This window comes from Rhagoletis zephyria, unplaced genomic scaffold (genome assembly GCF_001687245.7).
Source record: "Rhagoletis zephyria isolate East Lansing unplaced genomic scaffold, Rhagoletis_zephyria_1.1 Rzeph_scaffold_00019, whole genome shotgun sequence".
NCBI lineage: Eukaryota > Metazoa > Arthropoda > Insecta > Diptera > Tephritidae > Rhagoletis > Rhagoletis zephyria.
Window position 1 is genome coordinate 523,777 of NW_016157103.1, and position 18,684 is coordinate 542,460.

General features: G+C 37.6%; 1 protein-coding gene across 1 annotated transcript; it reads right to left on the reverse strand.

The window, feature by feature from the left end:
• Window positions 1–1,410: 1,410 nt before the first annotated feature.
• On the reverse strand, window positions 1,411–13,969 carry LOC108361725 (uncharacterized). Its single transcript, XM_017614434.1, has 4 exons — window positions 10,852–13,969; window positions 6,968–7,246; window positions 6,725–6,893; window positions 1,411–6,600 (listed from the first exon to the last, which is right to left on the reverse strand). The coding sequence occupies exons 1-4, from the start codon at window positions 11,714–11,716 to the stop codon at window positions 3,357–3,359; spliced, it is 4,557 nt and encodes a 1,518-aa protein (XP_017469923.1). The 5' UTR covers window positions 11,717–13,969; the 3' UTR covers window positions 1,411–3,356.
• Between the last annotated feature and the right edge of the window lie 4,715 nt (window positions 13,970–18,684).

Genomic DNA, 18,684 nt, shown 5'->3' on the forward strand with positions numbered 1-18,684 from the left:
CAAGAGACCTACCACTCTGCATTCGTTTCTCCTTTCTCTTTTTTTATGTGGATTGGCACCAATTGAAGGGCTTCGGCTTTCACTACGTACAGAAGAGCTGCCAGAAAAGATTTTGTAGTACGTTCTACTTCAGAAGGCCTTTTGGAGGAGTTCTTCTAAAGTACATTGGCGCAACAAGGTCCTCAAGTCGCTAGCCGACAGCACCTGCGGCAAATACAAAGAAACGTTGTCGTCGGAACCAGCAGGACGCAGTGGGCGAAGTAATAGGCTTGCCAAAACACGGCACTCCGGACAGCCACCCGATGCCTTCTGCTATCGCCACAGCACCAACTACACGACGCGTCTTCCCACGACTCGAGACATCTCTTCGCATGCCACCTAAATCCCACTCAATTAACACCCCTGTCCGTATGGACTAACCCAATCGGAGTTGCACACTTCCTGGGATTTCCGTTAGTTGAGCTTGATGACAACGATTGAGGGACAACCTAATCTAGGCGGGGCTAAATAGCCGCTACAACTCCGACATGTTCTTCGTCGGCTTTAAACAGTTCGGAGAGTATTCCACTGGCTTGTTACGAAACACTGCCTCGATCAGTGAATTCACTATCTAAGTGATGTCTTTCAATTCATCTCACGGCAAAAGCAGGAAACGGGTTACTCCGACGGATTTGAACCAAAGAGAGATGGGTAATAGGGGTTATCACATAACCCATCGTAGTCCGATTTTTCATGAAATCTACGAAAATGCGATCACTGAATACGAATTGCTACGAACGGGAGCATTCAAAATATACGCTGCGTTCATAGCTATACGGATGATAGCAATTTCGTAGATTTCACGAAAAATCGGACTACGATGGACTCTGTGATAGCCCTGATTATATTTATCAGTTCTTTGGATAATTGGCGCTTACACTTTAGTTAAGTGTTTGTCTAATTTTAAATGTTGCTCGGGCCCGAGATCGAACCTAGGTCCTATGGAGTGGTAGTATGCACCTGTTGTTGTAACTGCATACAAATTCCCCGAAGAGTTTTTGGCGAGGGATGCTGGAGTCACAGTCCTTGGCCAGAAATGAATCTGGGTCGTTCTGGCTCACCATAAATTAAAAAAAAAACATAAACTATGTATTTAAGATTTTCACTTTTTTTAATAATGTGACTTTTCGCTGCGACTAATCTAGTTTTTCAGTGAAAAATGCGTAAATTATTATTTTTTTTTGTAATTCATAAAAAATATATTTATTGGTATTTATTTTTACATATTTTTTTACTATTCATAGATTATCAATTTCACAAATACAAACATACAGTTATACAAATTAGAAATAAATTGAAAATCGTACAACTAATTACTACATATTATAAGCTAATAAATTATTAAAAAACTACATTTTACTACAAGTACGCTTTTAAAACTAACCCTACTAAGCACTACGCTTAAAAGCTCCCGAATGATTTTATATTAAATAAATTTAATAGCTAGTAATACAGGGCAAATTTTTAAAAATAAAATATGAATGGTAAATGTTTTTGAGTGCAAGTATAATTTTTTGATAACAAATTACTATTTTTGATAAGAAATTAGTGTGGAGTTAGAAGCGGTGAAATGAGATGGGAGTATTTTTTGTTTTGTATTTAAATGTAGTAAATATAACCTCCAAGACGTCTTAGTGCAAAGTATAGCTCACATTTACTCCTTCAATGTACTCTTGCGATATTTTTAGCCAATACTTTTAGAACAACATTTATGTGCAGTCTGTGGACTTAAAATTACTTGAAAGTGTCGGTATGTTTTATTGTTATTGCTATTGTTGCAATTGCGTTTTTTCCCTAATATTGCCGAAATAAATGCAGCTATTACTTTGCACTAACGCAATAAGGCACATCAACTTTTTTGTTTGTTTTTGTGATTTAATCGAGAAATTACAAATCTAACTTTTAAATCAAAATTAAAATATACGGTGTAACATAAAATAAAATTAAAAAAATCAACTCAAATTAAATTCAAGATCAATTAAAGAAGTTGTAACGAGTTCAATTAAAATTTTAAATAAATAAATATTTTCCAATTAAATTTAATCCAAAGTATTAAAATTTCAAATTATTATGGGTCTTCACACCGAAGCTTAGTACTCGGTGACTCGGTGTTCGGTCATTTTTTTCCCATGTATTTTGTTTGTGTAACACTATTTTATACAAATAAACTGCATTAGAAAAAATTACCGAACACCGAGTTAAAGAATGCCGGGCTCGGTGTGAAGACCCATATTAATAAAGGTACTTTTTTATAACGCAACAGCATAAACAACTAACTATAAAAAATGGTTTTAATCGAGTAGATACCAGCACTAATTTTGGAAAATGAAATATTTGGATTATGAATTTCATACGATTTAGTCGTTTAAGTAGTTTAAACGCTTCTGAAAGGTTTACACGCCAAAACAAAAAAATGAAATATATAACACCTTTGTTTATATGTACATCAGTATTATTTAAGATAAATATATCTACTATATAGATATTTAAAATTATAATAAAGTTTATGTCAATGGTTTGCTGGCAATTTTTTTTTTTTTTTTTTTTTTTTTTAAATTACTTACATTATAAAAGCGCGCAAGCGTGCCTACAGCTACCACCTAAAAACTAGTAGCATCTTTTATGATTTAACAGTATATAACTAATATTGTATCAGTTTTCCCTTTCTTCTGACTTGACTTTAGTTACAGCTTAGCGCCTAATATAAATACTTTTGTTCTACATGGAAATCAGTGTGGTGAAAGGAACAATTGCTACATATTATTACTCTGTTTTTTAACTAAACCTCAAATTTCCCTTCTTTCGCGCATTAAATTATTCGTGCACACCTCACATTTATTAATGCAGCACTTGATTTAATTTTTCATTGCTCTATTTTATTCGTTTGGCAAACTATGAAAAAATAAGTAGACATAACAAAGAAAAGTACTAACGTAGGTATTATTTACTAATAAATATTGCATTTTTCAGTTTCTGCTTTTTTGGAATAAAATTTCAAGTTGGCAATACATATATATGTATGTACATATTTTGCTTGTAGAGGACACCAACTAAACAACTAAATTTACAAAAATCTAGTATTTTTCTGTTTTAATTTTGCGCGAGGTGCTCGCTTCGTACTGCATTCACATATCTAATTGCTGCACATGCAGCGTTAATTTTTATAATTTTACAAATTTAAGTTGCTTTTAACTTCTTGCAAAACCTTGACAATGAAAATCGCTAAGTGTTAGCATGCTTTCAGGCATTTTTGTACTAATTTACTCACAATGTCGCCGCAGCAGCGACAACATTCACTTCCATACTCCCGTACCCCTTCAACGATTCATCCGCCGGCCAGTACGCCCGCTGCGCGTCAGCATCACGGGCGTCGCGCCCATATTGCTGCCGCCGCCAACACCACCACCACCACCACTACTACGCAACGCCGTAGTACGTTTCCCGTACGAAGTAGGCTGCACTGCCAAAGGTGTTGCTGCATTACTGTTGCGCATGCTCATCGCGCTAGACGTTGTCGTACCACTTACAGGCTGCTTTGCCAAGAGCAGCGTGTGCGCTCGCGGACGTGTTGTCGCGTGTGTCACACCGGCTGCGCCGTTAAGCAACTTGGACGTGGGCACTGAATTTGACTGCATGTTGTATGCAGCGCACATGCCTGCCGCATGCAAGCCGCCGCGTGTTGACTTTCCATAGCCGTAATCACGCTGACCATTGGCTGACATTAGGCTGGCACTAGCGGAGTTGCGCGAATTCAAGCTGCGCAGGTTGTGTCGCTCACGCCGTAGCACCGTTGCCGATGATGAAGACAAGAGCGGCGAACCCGCGCCAGCAACCCCACCTATAACGCCTCTTGCACGACGTGTGGATTGTGTGTTGTTGCCTGCTGCCGCTGCCGCCGCTACTGCTGCAGCCGCGACAGCAAAATGTGCAACCTTGCGCGATCGCAGATTGATAACATGTGAGAAGGCTGCCTCCAAATTGTCGGTGTTGTTTGTTAGTAGCTTCTCCGCCCGCGACCTACGTCCAAGGCCGCGACTGCTGCAACTGCTGTTTGTCGCACTGCTATTTCTATTCAAATTCATGCCGCTGCCGTTGTGCGATGCATTCGCGCTGTGTTGTTGACGCTGTTGTGCCAGCGCAGAATTGCTGTGCATAAGACTGACGGCTGTTTCATGCAGAAACTGTGACGTTACGCGTCGCATAGTTGTAGTGAGCGATGCTTTCGCCTTCAGGTCTTTGGTAAGTGAGTTACGCGTACGCAAAGTGCGCTTCGAGTAGTCCACGGTACCGCTGTTGCTCCGCAATTGCCGCTTCTCCAAGGCAATGCCGGCACAGCTTCCACTGCTGAGGTGACCCATAGTTGAGGTGCTATTGAAACGCCGATTACGGCAGTTATTATTCGAACTTTTGCCAATTTTATCGATGCTGTTGTCTGAGTTATTGCTTGTGCTGCTAACGGCGCCCAACATGTATTCGTTGTAGCGACGTCGCTTACTTACTTCATGCGACGATGTAGCTTCGCTTAAGCGCGCATTTTCGTTAGGTATATTGGGGAATTGTGTCTGCGACCGCTTGAGCGAAGTTCGGCCCGGATATGCCTTTAGGGGACGTGATGAGATGTCAAACGGTGTACTTTTTGCTTGTTTGCTTACGTTGTTCGTCGTTGTCACGGAGTTTGAGGCTGAACAGGTAGTTGCTGAGGATCCCTTGGACTTTTTGTACTGTGACAATGGCGGCGATTTGTGTCGCATTAATGGATGATGCTCCAGACGTGTCAATTTCGCATGGTCAATTAACTGTGGCAATATTTCAATCTTCTCTATTTTCTCAATGACTTTTGGTGCTTGCTCTGTGGTCGAGGACATATCTGACGGTGCTGGCAACAATCCCTCACTGCTATCACTTTGGGGCTTCTCGACGACGCTCGACGACACTTCATTGATTTGTACTCTTGTATCTTTTAATGCTGCCTTAGTGTCTTGAGGCTGCTGATCTTCGATACTTTCGTTTTCTTCCTCAATATACTCCTCCACTAATACGTCTTCAGGGTCTTCTATTGGCCCATTTTGATCTACTGGCAGCAGATCAGCGTCATGAGCACTGTGCTCTCTCGCCGCCTCTGTCGCAAGCACAGGCAATGTTGCACCTGCCAACTGGCGCTGCATTTCGAGTCGCTCAATCGCTACTTGTCGCTCTTCTTCGCGCTCTTGCTGTAGCAGCGAATTCAATTCAAGTGGCTTTGGAGGCTCAGCTGTGTAACCCAGAAACCGATTCATTGTCTTGCTAAGCGTAGCGCATTCCGGCTCCCAGGTTAGAGCTTCCTCCAATTCGCGCGCCTCTTCAAGTGTCAGTTGTGACGTAGAAGTCGACTGGGTGGCTGTGTGTTGTCGCTGCACCTGCCCTTGTACGTGTTTGCTTTGAGTTTCCTTTGGCTCGCGCCGCTGTGGCACATAACTTGTACCGCTGGTGTCATGGGTTTGGAAAATTTTGAATGTCTGCACACCGCCACTGCACCGCTGCTGTTCGCGTCGAGTTTCCAACTTTGTCAATGAATAGCCCTCTTCCTCGGACATGCATTGCTGCTGGTAAAGCTGTTGTTCCTGTAGTATCTCACTCGTGCCACTAATAATTTGACAATTCGAGTTTGAGTTGGAGCTACTTGTGCTATCATGCGACATTTGTTCATTCAAAAATGAGTTATACGATTCAGCAAATGTCATGAAGCCTGCGTTGCCTAATACATTGCTCACATCGCTGGACGCATTTGAATTTGAGGAAGTGTCAGCGTTGTAAGTTGCATATTTTAGTACAGCTGGCGTGTTTGCTGTTTCATCGCCTACTGGACTATTATGTACGCCATCCACAGCATTTTCGTCTCCATCACATGCTATTAAGCTATGAGCATTATTAACATTTCCAACGTCACTTGAAATTTCCTTACTACAGATGCTAACATCGCTATGCGCTCCTAAGAAAGTCGAATGGTGGTTATAATCACCAGCACATTCGGACTGACGCTCGTCCCAATTCCAATTATGCCAATACGACAATTCTTCATTACAATATTTTGTCTCGCTATTCTCTTCGTTTCGTGAATGCAGCGCCGCATTTATTGCCGCTTCATCGAGGAAGTAGTCGAAATCTCGGAAGGCTTCAGGCATTATGTGTTTTTCTGCTATCTGTTCATAGGTAGTACCGCAATCAGTCGCCGCAACTTCGGCGCATACTTCGGTATACTCCAAGCCACAACTGCCGTTTGGTAAACTGTTATACGGCAGCCCGTTCGGGCCAATATAGTTGGCATTTATGGTTTCATTGCAGGGCGGATAAAGTATTACTGTCACAACGGAAGTATTATCAGCACGCATCTTTTTCGCCGACCATGTCTTCAAAGCCCGCTCAACTAAACCCTTGCTTGGGTTCGTCCATTCTGGACTGCCGCCTTCGGCATGAGCAAACGCTTGAAGGCGCTCATTAATACATTCTCTTTCGTATACAGTATCAATTGCTTCTTGTGGTGTTACAACATTCCACAGACCATCTGTACCAAAAATCAGGCATCTAGAAGTGGAAATAGAGGGAACTCATTAAATTAAAACTACTCCAAATGGGTGCGAATTTGAAACGCAAACATATTAAGCGCTCGTTTCCATTGATAGGAACTTAACTTATATTCATTACTTACCTAAAAGTCTTTGAATTGATTTTTATGACCTGCACATCTGGGTCCGGGCTAACTACAAATACATTGCGCATGGAATTGTAACTCCAAAGATCTCCAAGACTACGTGCTACTGCCAAAAATGGAACTTCATCAACGGGTGTATTTGAACGAATGGGACCTCTGTGGCCAGCTGTTTTAAAATTAAAAAGCAAATTAGATGTTTTATACATATGTTTAGGGTTTGTTTTTTTTTAGTAAATTTACCATTACGTGGACGATTCCAAACAACGCGCGGTACACCGGATTTTACTACAACTTTGCCACCAGAACGTTGTATGCGTGCTCGTTCCTCTGCCGATTCGGGCTTATGATCCACCGTTAGCTGTTTGGCACGCCAGAATTTCTCACCCTCATTCTGATAACCGAGTACAATGCCTGAATCGCCAACATGGCCAATGTAAATCTTCTCACGACGTATGAAAGCAATAGTGGCAGTTGTACCGGCTGTGCTCAGCAAGCCATTAGCGGTTTTTGGCCAATTTTCTGCAAAGGTGAATCAAACATATAACACATACCAATATTATGGATATGTATAATAATTTATACTACGTATTTTGCAAATTGAATACTTTCAATACAATTAGAATTTTCAAATAGCAATTACCACACTGTGCCCATTGCCCAACTTGAAAAGTATCATAATTTTCGCTTTTCCCAACGAAATACGCTGTCAAAACAAAAAGGATAAAAAAACATTCCCCCAATTTCCACCTTTGACCAACAAGTACATTGACATTCCATTACAAAGGGTTTTCTTTTTTTTGTTTACATCCGCACTTCACAATCAACAAAACATCAAAGTACAAGTGGTTTAACATCTGCTTATGTAAGTAGTGTTGTCGCGAAAAGAATAATACAACAGAAGGCGACAAAAAAAAGATAATTAACTTAGCGGAATGAGGAAGAGTGACAAATAGCATGAAACATTTTAGTCAACGCAAGTGAACTCAAAGTAAAGCTGACGCCAGATAAAACTTTGTAGCTTTGCGTGACATTTATAACTTTGCCAGCAAAGCGCCAGACGCAAAAGGTATGCCACAATGAACGCCAAGAAAACAATGTTGTACCGCTTTTTTACTCATCAAAGTTGCTGTGGATTTTAATTATTTTGATTTAAAATTATCAGCAATGTAATTAAGTTTTATGTTTCTGCATGAAAACCCGAATTTGGACGAAACAAAATAAATATTAAACCGGCTGATTGTCAAAGCGCGCAAAAAGATGGGAGTTGACCATCTTTTCGCTTCGCGCTGCCGCTTCAACGATTTATGTGGCATGCTTTGTGCATTTTCATACAATTCATCTTATCTGTCAAAGCGAATCTGTCACGTAAAGCGAAGCAAAAGTTTTATGTGACATCAGCTTAAATATTTGGGTGCAATTTCAAACGTCAAAATCGCAATGAAATGCGCACCAGTGCTTATTGATAGGTGAGTAATACAATTAACAGAAGCGTGGGGTATTAAGGCCACGGGTGAATGGTTGCGAGTAAATTTAAACGGAATAGGTGACTTCTACATCGCAGAGTTGCATTTGAAAGAAGGGCAAAACAAGGTGTGCATTATATGCATGTTGTAAATTTAATTATCGATCTGGTACAACATGTATAAACTGTTTCCATAATGTATTTTACTTGTACGTTTTAATTGGGTTGTCACGATATAAATTAGCAGTGCACAGATGGCAAGCAATTTTTATGAGTAAAAAACTTCAAAACCAACATTTTGAGATAAAATTTTTAAACCCCAAAAAATTTTCAAAACCAGTTCGAAACTACTAAAAAAAACTTACAAATATCTAATATATGTTTTCCCTTATACAGTCTGTATATAAAAACATAAGTTCTGTTCATCCACCCGGATTTCGTATACTTTAAATTAAAAAGAAAACTTACGAAACATTTTAAAACCCTAGGGATTTCACTTAAACCTAATATATTACGGCATTTATTTTCAGCTATGTAATACCCACACACCACTTCAATATCTGCCTGGTATGTATAATAAACCACCACTCCCATGGAGCATGAGATAGGCAACACTGTATATTGCCACCATTCTACCATTTACAAGTAGACGCGTGCATACATGCATATGTCTCACGCAAGGTAAATACTACAAAAACATGTTTGTACATACCATTACATAGTATACACATAAAAACACACCACTATTTTACTCGTTTCGACACACTGCAACAAGGGCAGCAAGAAAAACATTTTTTATATATATATGCATAGGTGAAATCACCAGAGCTACAGTGCTCGGTATTCATATGAATACATACACAACAAAATTTTTGTCGATATACGAGTCGCTCCCGTTTCGGGCAAATTCGTACTTATATGTGAACGCCAGTGTTGTCTCGCTAGCTACTGCTACCACATCTTTACACTTTATCTTTATTTTACTTCAGCAGTTTCTCGATTTCACACATTTTCTATGGTTTGACTGTATGTGAGGGAATATTCCACTACGGATTTGCTTTCCTACTACATTTTTCTTTCTCGCACCGTATATTTATTAAACGAATGGGGGAAATTTATTTTAAGTTTCGTACAAATTAAGGTTATTTACTGTGTTCACATACAGCGTTTGTAAGTTATATGGTCAAAATGAATGTGAACTTGGAATATGTATAATACATGCATTGGTGGAAAAGGCATTTAGTAGAATTAAAAAGTATTTTGTGAACTATAGTTAACCAAATCAATTTAATTTACATAAAAAAAATATACCAAGTCGTTATACGTAGTGCTGTTCCGACACCAGTACTTAGAAGTATATACTCGAGGAACTCAACCAAGTACTGAGTATTTTTTGTACTTAGATACGCGTTTACAGTACTTCATGGGTATCGATTACAAAGTGCAAGTATTGCTAAATTTGGAAAATATCAACTCAAAATAGTTCTGTTTTAGTTTTTGAAAAAAAAAAAACGATTCAAAATGTGTCCCACTCGATTTTTTCTAGGGTTAAAACTAAAAGAGCGCACGAAAGAGGAGAGCAAAAGTAGTATCGAATAAATGAAATGATTTGCGGAAGCACTGCCCAGAAACGATGAGCTTTCTCATTACTTAACGTCTCCTGTTTCAGCTTTTTCAAGTAACCCCATTTCAAAATAAGAAATTTGGGCAATTCACAAGGTGTCGTATTTGTCGTGTTTGTCGTGAAGTCATGATATTTCATGACAGTTGTAAAAATGTTGTTATTGTTTTGTGAAGAAAAATAACACATGACGATACAACTCTGCAACCTATGTTTATTCGGTGTTATGTGAGGTTAAGTGCTGAGATATAATAAATAATCGTAACAGGTGTTCACAACCGTCGTGTTTTAACACAACTTTTGTTAGGAAAATATAACTTCACAACACCTTGTGAATTGCCCAATTAAGTACGAAGGAAAGAAATGAAGTCATTTTTCAGCTTTTCATAAGCCTTTCTCTAGACGATGTAAATACTATAAGAAATGAGTGTAAGATGGAGATGGAGACATAAACCTTGAATAAACAAAAAACAAGGCGCCTGGCGATCAAAAGCACAAACGAAGTAGCTGCTACAACAATAACAACAACAGCAAACGAAGTACATAATACTTTTAGTCTCCCCGGAACTGAATTACGACCCAAAAGCAAATGCAGATTTAAATGATGGCTTAAAACTGCGCCGAGTTGTGGAGCTGGCATTCCAAATTTTGATGAAAGGTGTGAAGGGACTTTTGAAGTAATGCAAGCTGAACTCGTTGTTAAATGGGTTTACAGTATTTGATAACAGCAGAAGATATGCCCCACAAATATCTGAATAGGCAGTAATCGGATATATATAAAACCCAACTCCTTCAGGTAACGTTTGTACATATGTAGCTCAGACAGTCGAGTTAACGTATGTGTACCCCTCAAATAGCGAACCCATGCGCACCTATTATACAATTTAGACTAAATGCAGCTATTTCTGAAATGTAGTTTTGCCAAGTCAAGAAAAGGTCAGGGATTCTAACCGTTACCGTTCAACCTAATATTTTAAAGCAGATGCTAAAGATAGTGTCAATATTTAATATTCAATGTAAATTTAAATTTTGTCCACATACCTTGATCACGCCACATAGCATAGTGTGTGGCAATGTATCCCTCGCGTATTGCACGTAATACATCATGATCCGAATCTGACCAGAACGCTTTCTGATTTATTATCTGCATCATGAGATGCTCTTTGGCAAATGTAGCCGCCTCCGCCCCGCCATGTCCATCATAAATACCAATAAAAGCATATTCCAGATCTTTGGCATTCTCCGATTGTTGATAGGCAACCGAAAAATAATCCTCCATATATTTGCGACCACCTTGACTACATTGGCCTGTGACGCGCAAATTGACCCCGATGGTTGAAGGTGGAGTGTGGCTACCGTAAAAACCACCACCCACACCTTGTGGCGATGTTGTTGATATAGGATTTGACGCCACCGAGGACATTGTGTCATTCATGCAGTTTGTTGCATTGGCTCCCTGCTGATGCAATTGTTGGTGATGAGAATTACTAGAGTCAAGTATTGGGGATCTCATCATCGGCGTTTTTGTTGTTGAATTGTTGTTGTTAATTTGAGCTTTCATTAAATCATTTATGGTTTGTTTATAATTTGTTGGGAATGTTAATTCGTGCATATCAGATATTGGACGTTGTTCATGTTGCAACATTTCGACATTTCTTGTTTCCTGTGAATTGTTGTTGTAACAACTATATCTATGGTGAAATTGGCTACGAGTCGAGTGATTTTGCCCATACCACTCGTACTCGTTTTGTACCCACCGCTGTTGTTCTGGTTGCTGCTTCCGATTAACGCAAAAATCAGCTTGACGTTTGCAAACGTTTGTTGTTTTTGCTGCTGGCTTCAGGGTTTCCGTCCGTATGTAATTTGTTGCTGCATTTATTACTTGACAGCTGGAACATTCGCACATTATCTACTGTGCGCAATACGTGAAAAAGAGAAAACCACACTATGGATTCGATGCATACAGCCCATGCAAGTATGTATGTATGTATATGATTCCCTTTTTATTTTACTTTGCAGCACTATTTTTACAGCTTTCCTACGCCTTTTTTCTTCGTATTCCTTCACCAACTCTTTATTTACTTTAGTTTTTTTTCCTTTGACACTTCTCACTTCGTTGTCACTATTTTTCTTTAGTTGTAGTTGGTTGCCTTTTGTCTCTGCTTGAAATTAAATTTTTACACGTATTGAGAAAATTTCGTTCAATTATACAAATTTTTCCTTTAGAACTGATATTGACAATTAAATCGTCACTTCTCGTGGCGTTTTCAATTAAAGTTTTGACACATACACAAGCTCCAGATAGGTTTTGTGTATTTATATCTCCTTATGTGATTCCTTTCCCCCAGCGACTTTTACATTTACCTTTGTTACTTGTAGATATTTTTCATAAAAACCAAATTTTTATCCACTGCATAACATTTATTGCTTTTTCTTTGTAGCGAAAACTGTATTTTTTTGTAATTTTATATCAAATTGAAAACATTTTTCACCGTTGACGAATATTTCCTAACCAGCTCTGCTCAAATTAAAATCTACACTCAACGCGCAGCAAAATTCCACAGAGGCGACTGTGCCCATGTTGAACACAGTGAACTGTCAAACAAGGCCAAAGCGAGATGACGCACACACACAATGCAAGTATTGTATATAGATCGTGCTCTCCCTGTCTACCACATTTGCGGGGCGTATGTTGCGGTTGTGGTGAACTTTTTTATTTTACTTTATATATGCACCCATACAACCCTGTGTTATTGCTGTTCGCTTTTGTTGTTGCTATCGTTTGCCTCTACGCTTTGCCTTGTACCTGTTTTTCTATATTTCAAGCCACTTCCACTGAATTTCGAACACTTATGCACATATATGCTTGAGGTATATAAAAGTTGCTTGCGACTGTATTCGAATTTCTCTTTTTTTATACAATATGTTCTCTATTAAATATATATTTTTTTCAAATACCGCTGGTATTTCTCTACACTTCATAAATACATACATAATAAGAAGGGTTTTTGGCCTTCAGCGTAAATTTGTACTTGTTTTTGTCTTTGATCTGCTTCGAATTTGACACTTGGGTGCAGTGTTGCACTTTGGCGCTGACGTTTCTTTGCACTTAATTTGAGTTTTTGCCTACTTTTGGCGCGTTAATCAATTTTCTTTGATCACCGAAACGGCTGAAATGTCATTTTACAACCTTCTACTTCAACTATCGTCACTCGTTTGGCAAACGTCGAAGATGTATCGTTTCGTCTCCTCCTTACCTTCCGTCTATTTACTTCAGAGCACTTCTGCATAATGCTTTCTCGCTTACACGCTCACAGTCGCCACTTATCTGCTACCCAATACATAGCTCGTTTGCACGGGCTATCTATAATACCCGTTGTTGATTGCTTGCCTGTCGACAGTGTGCTTCATTGCCTGCTTGTGTGCTATATACATTTAAGTTCAAATCATTTCGAAATTACTCGCTACAGGGTGTGTCAGCGACTTTTGTACCAATGAACTGGTTTGTTATGTTGAAAGGGGGCTGAGAAGAATAGTACGTTGGCCAAGAGCATTACATTTTCACATTTAAAAATGTTAGCGCAATTTAGTTTAAACATTCTTAAAGGTTAAATTTAAGCTAACCAATTGTATTATACCACTTAGCGCAAATATATAAGGCCGACGAGTGCAGTATGTACATATACGTGTGCAGATGTGAATTTTTAGACCCTGTACAGTTGATTTATTTTCCCCCATTTCTTGCTTATCCGTTCATTTTTCTCCCCCTTTTTGTGTGTTCCTTCGCTTCAATGTTGCTATATACATACATATGCATATTGTTGTTAGCTCAGTTGAAATTTTTGTTGCTATACGATATGGAATTTTTTCAACTTTGTTCATGGCAAGCAAGCAGGCAATTTGGTCGTCGGGTTTTGCGCACGTAACTGGTACTATGGGCATAAGCTGTTGAAAATAAATATTCGATAAGATAATGGAGAAGTTGTTCATATTCAATTTTATGTACATAAAATATTTATCTGGAAATTTTAGAAAATTATCATGCAAACATTTGAAAAGGAAGTAACTTTTTCAACAAAGATTTAAAGCTACCCAGTAGACAATTTCAGGAATTAAAAGCCCTTCCGAAAGGCCATCTTGAGAGTCAAGAGGCCTTCCACTCTACAATCCTTTCTTTTTTGCATGGAGTGGCACAAATTGAAGGGCGTCTTCTTTCGCTACCCATGGAAGAGTTCTCGACAACTTTCGTCGTCTACTTATGTACTTCAGCACGACAGTAGGTAATGTCTATGTTTTAGAGTCGTGCAATTTAGTCTAATATAGAGCTGGGATACTATCGATGGAAATATCGATAAAAACTGTCGCCACTATCGATAGTTTTTGAAACTATCGATGTCGGTTTTAGCAAGACTTCACAATGTCTCTTCTTTACATCTCTACACATTACATAATTTTTTTTTTATGCAAGTAAATTCACAACAGAGTCGGCAAAAAAAATTGGAAGTTATTGGGATGTTTAGCAACTATAAGCTTACACTGAGTTATAGTAAAATTTAATAAGCTATAAAACTGCTTACACAAAATTTTTATAGAAATTCGAATTAAAAAGCTAGAATTTTTAATTATTTTGTAGTTTTTTGTGTTTTGTACAACTTTTATAAAAAAATAGTATACACTAAATAAACAAACAAGTAGTCAAAACTGCTAAAAATGTTGTGGTGCTATTATTTTGACCAGTACTTTATTCGTTCTCTTATAATATGATAAAATGTTAATAATTTCCTTTATCCGGGTTTTGATATGCGCCTCCGTATTTGATCTCAGTTGAACTTTTATAATTGTCAATTTGAATGAATATCTTTTATTTTGTTTGCTTTGTAGTATTATAAATGTATTTTTATAGTCAATTCCACTTCTTTGCACTTCAAAAGGGACAAACACAATCCGAATTTAATTTTGCTATATAAAAAATAAATTTAGATTTTGCCTGTCGCTATTCAAGACGATGCAAGGGTATGTATATAAATATATATTACTCAGACGCATAAATTAATAAGTTTTTTGTATTGTTATCAGAAGTTCTTTTTGATGCACACAAATAAAAAAAAAATATATATATATATACAATCTCTTTAATTTACAAAGTAATTTATAAATTATTTAATTTTAAAACACGACGATAGTACTAATTGATTCCCCACTTAATTGAACAAAAAATTGGGCAATTTTGAAGGGCAATTTAGCGGGGAATACTGTACATATATCAGGCTTTATCTTCAATGATATAAATAACGACTAACATTCGTTTTATTTCCACTGTGCGACGGCATTAAAAAATGCCAACAGCGCGAACGTTTTGAATTTGATACAGGCAGTTATTTGCGTCAACGTTCGCTTGCCGTACACTGTGGGTTAAAGCTGTTTTCGTGTTTTCATTTTCGTTTCCTTTTATTTTTAATATCTGTTTTTGTGCTTGCAATCAGAGTGTCCAGATTGGACGATTTAGTGTCAAATTGGCGATTTTTTGGATGTTTGCGCGTAAAAATTTAGGAAATCGCGATTTTCTTCCTTAAAATAAATTTTTTGGGCACTACCTTTTTATTTCAAAATTTCAATTTCGTGGGAAAACGAAATCAAAGTTTGATCAACTCATACAGTTGGTATACCAAAATACAGATGGAAATATGTACACTTATCTTCTCTATTTTAGTCATCTGTTAGGCAGAATGTATTCTACTAATCAAGCATATCAATTGTATGATGAAATCTTCAAAAACTTAAATTTCGAGTTACATCTCTATGTACATATATTATTAAACGTTCGATATGACAACAATACAAAAGTAAATGATTCAGACACTATAGATAACTTTGAGGAAATAGTGGATATATCTGATCTCATAGTATTATAGCTTTGTTCTTTATTTTTAATCGATCAATATGGGTTATAATGAATTTATTAGTTGTGCAGTCCTATTGCAAAATGTGTTGATGCAAATATGTTTTAAAAGTATACGTAAAATTGTTAATCAGTTATTTGTCTAATTTATTATTATCATGAAGGTATTATAACCTTTTTAGGTTTTTAAAACTATTCCTTAACAATATTTAATTGTTAAAATAAAATATTTTCAAATCGATTTCAAGAATTTTTATAAAAAAAAATTACGATTTTGAGTTTTTTTTTAAGAAATTACGCTTCTTTTAAAACAATTTGGACACCCTGCTTATAATATGTAGTATATGTAGAACGCCTGCAGTTTACGATTACACTTGACAATTCATTGCGACTCGTCTTAATATGCGCCACCGCCAGCTGGGGTGGCAGCAACTATTGGGCTTTAATGGTGGCGTGGTATTAGTTTTTGCTTCTATAATTAATTTCTGCTTAAAAATATCGGTCATTTCACAGAAAAAAACTTCGAAAAGTTTTTCAGCTATACATATGTATGTATGTATTTGCACAATTAACGATTAGTTGTAATATGATGATGGGGTAATTACAAACTATACACAATCAAATTATGCGTTGACCGGAAAAGTGCCAGACATTTTAACAAAGTTTGCCGGCATATTGCCTTTGCCTATTTTGCCTTAAATTCTTATTAGCTTTGCTTACTCCTTAGCATTTTATTTGTTTATTGATGTTGCTGTTTAGTATGGTACACAAAGTACTTTAAAAGGAACGTACAAAAACAAATCAAACCCAAAACAAAGGCTGTGGAACACTTTGTTAGCCGCCACAGCTGATTTTCGCCGCTATGCATATCCACGGTGTTTTTTTTTGTGTGTGAGTATTTTTCCTTCTGTGGTGGTGGTGCGAAATCGTCAAGAAATTCACCTAAAACCGCAATCAAAACAAAATAAACAGTAACACCTGAACCGCCGCCCCCTGTTGCGTGCATCCCACCACCCATACAGATATTTATCCAAATGAGTTGGATGAAAGCAATCAGCGGTTGGCATTTTTTCTCATCTTTTTTTAGTTTATAATCTTTTGTTTATTTGCTCGCACATTTTGACCGATTGGCGCCAATTTTGTTGTTTACAAAGTGGGTCATAACATGCCGGCTCGGTCCCATGAGTGTTATTGGCGTATTTGTGTGGCATGCGATTAAACTTGCTTGATAACAGCGAAAAACACAAATCGTATTTGCTTTAGCACCTATTTATCCACTTCTAAGTTGTGAGTTTTTCTTTGTTAAATAATTTCTTATTTACGTCTTCTTTTAAAACGCCTTATATCTTTGTTGCTTTACTCTGACAGCTGCACTAACTTTAGTCGGTGCATTGCTTCGATTAATGTGCTTGTATGCTAAGTTCCTGTGAAGCGTTGACCGGTGAAACACTTTGAAACGGAAATGCATAAAGTGCGTTAACGTCGTCGCGCTTTGGATAAAAAAAAAAACAGCATTCAATGGATAGATCACATACCGGTCGGATAATTAACTCTTTGAACTTTGACAACCTACATACATACACGTACGCATACATACATATGTATGTGTCTGGAATGTTGGAACCCTTTTCACTCAATAGTTGGATGTCCTGCAAAATAGCTCCACATACATACATACATACATATGTATGCTTGCATCATTCGTGGGCACCTATTTGCTAATAAAAGCTTGCATCTAACTGCAGTCTGTTGCATTGAGCAGTCAGAATTGAGCGATACTGGTGAAATAGGACAGGGGATGTACATCTTTTCAACTGGATGAAAAGAGGGGCAAAAAGAAAGGAGTGTGAAGGGCTTCTCGAGCTAAAAATTCTAATAAATAGATGGAAAGAGTGATGACAAAGTGTACTTGAGATGTGTTCTTGAATAGCTCCAGTACGGAGACCGGTGTTGCTCCTGCTTTAGGGTACATGCGACCATAACATTTTCGGTATGAAACAGCAATCTGGTAACGAAAACTCAGCCACCACAGGAAATACCCCTTCAAAGTTTCTCATCTGTACCTTGACAGCTGCCAAATTTACACGTGTTGCTGTGTTTTCGTGGTTGATTTACTAATATTTCGACTCCGGCACGTAAGTTCACGTAAGTGGCGAAAGCCTTTTGACTACCATTCACCTGGGATTGGCGTACGGTGAAAACACGTAAAACCTCGCGTGCGCTGGTTTGGGTCCCACCCAAGGAAAACGTAAGTGTTTTGAGCTCTATATATTTCACTATTAAAAAAAAACGCCTAAGTATAACTCATGTAGAGTTTAGTTAAGAGCAGAGCTGAGGCTGTAGTGAAATCCAAAGATTTAGGCCCAATGCTAAAGTTTCGGGCACTGGGTTAATAGACACTATAAATCCATGAAGAGGCAATAATAATGGCGATAATCATAATAATAATAATAGAGCTATGAATATTATTTTTGCGCAAATGTTTGTTTAAGAACTAAAACAAACATAGTTGAAAATAATTAAAAAACAAAAGAAACATTATATCGGGTAGGTACGGGGTTTTGTATTGGGACCCATTCGGTGGTCCTCGAATGAGCGCCGTATTAATTTAAATCAATAGAAATATAATTAAAACTTCCAAACACCATATTTTTGAATTTGTTATACATATGTTTGTTTTTGTAGCACCATATTTAAAAAAGAGTGCTAACCTGGAAACAGGCTTGAAAAAGATCTTTTATCTCAGAGCTACATAAAAAAAAATAAAAATAAATATAAATTTGTATTAGTCCGTGTAGCCTTTCAAACCGCAATACTGAGTAGACCCCTGTTCTTTGAATGAGTACATCAGCCTTTCAATAATTAAAATCGATATTTTCGAGGGTATTCACACAGAAATAAAATCACTCGATTTCATACATATACGTACATACATATGTACGTGGGTATACACAAAGTGGTTTCCATCATTATTA

Coding starts and splice junctions, on each gene's coding strand:
- LOC108361725 (XM_017614434.1), bottom strand. CDS start 11,716: ATGTGCGAATGTTCCAGCTGTCAAGTAATAAATGCAGCAACAAATTAC. Junction 7,247..10,851: donor TGCTATGTGGCGTGATCAAG/GTATGTGGACAA, acceptor TCACCTTTGCAG/AAAATTGGCCAAAAACCGCT. Junction 6,894..6,967: donor TTGGAATCGTCCACGTAATG/GTAAATTTACTA, acceptor ATTTTAAAACAG/CTGGCCACAGAGGTCCCATT.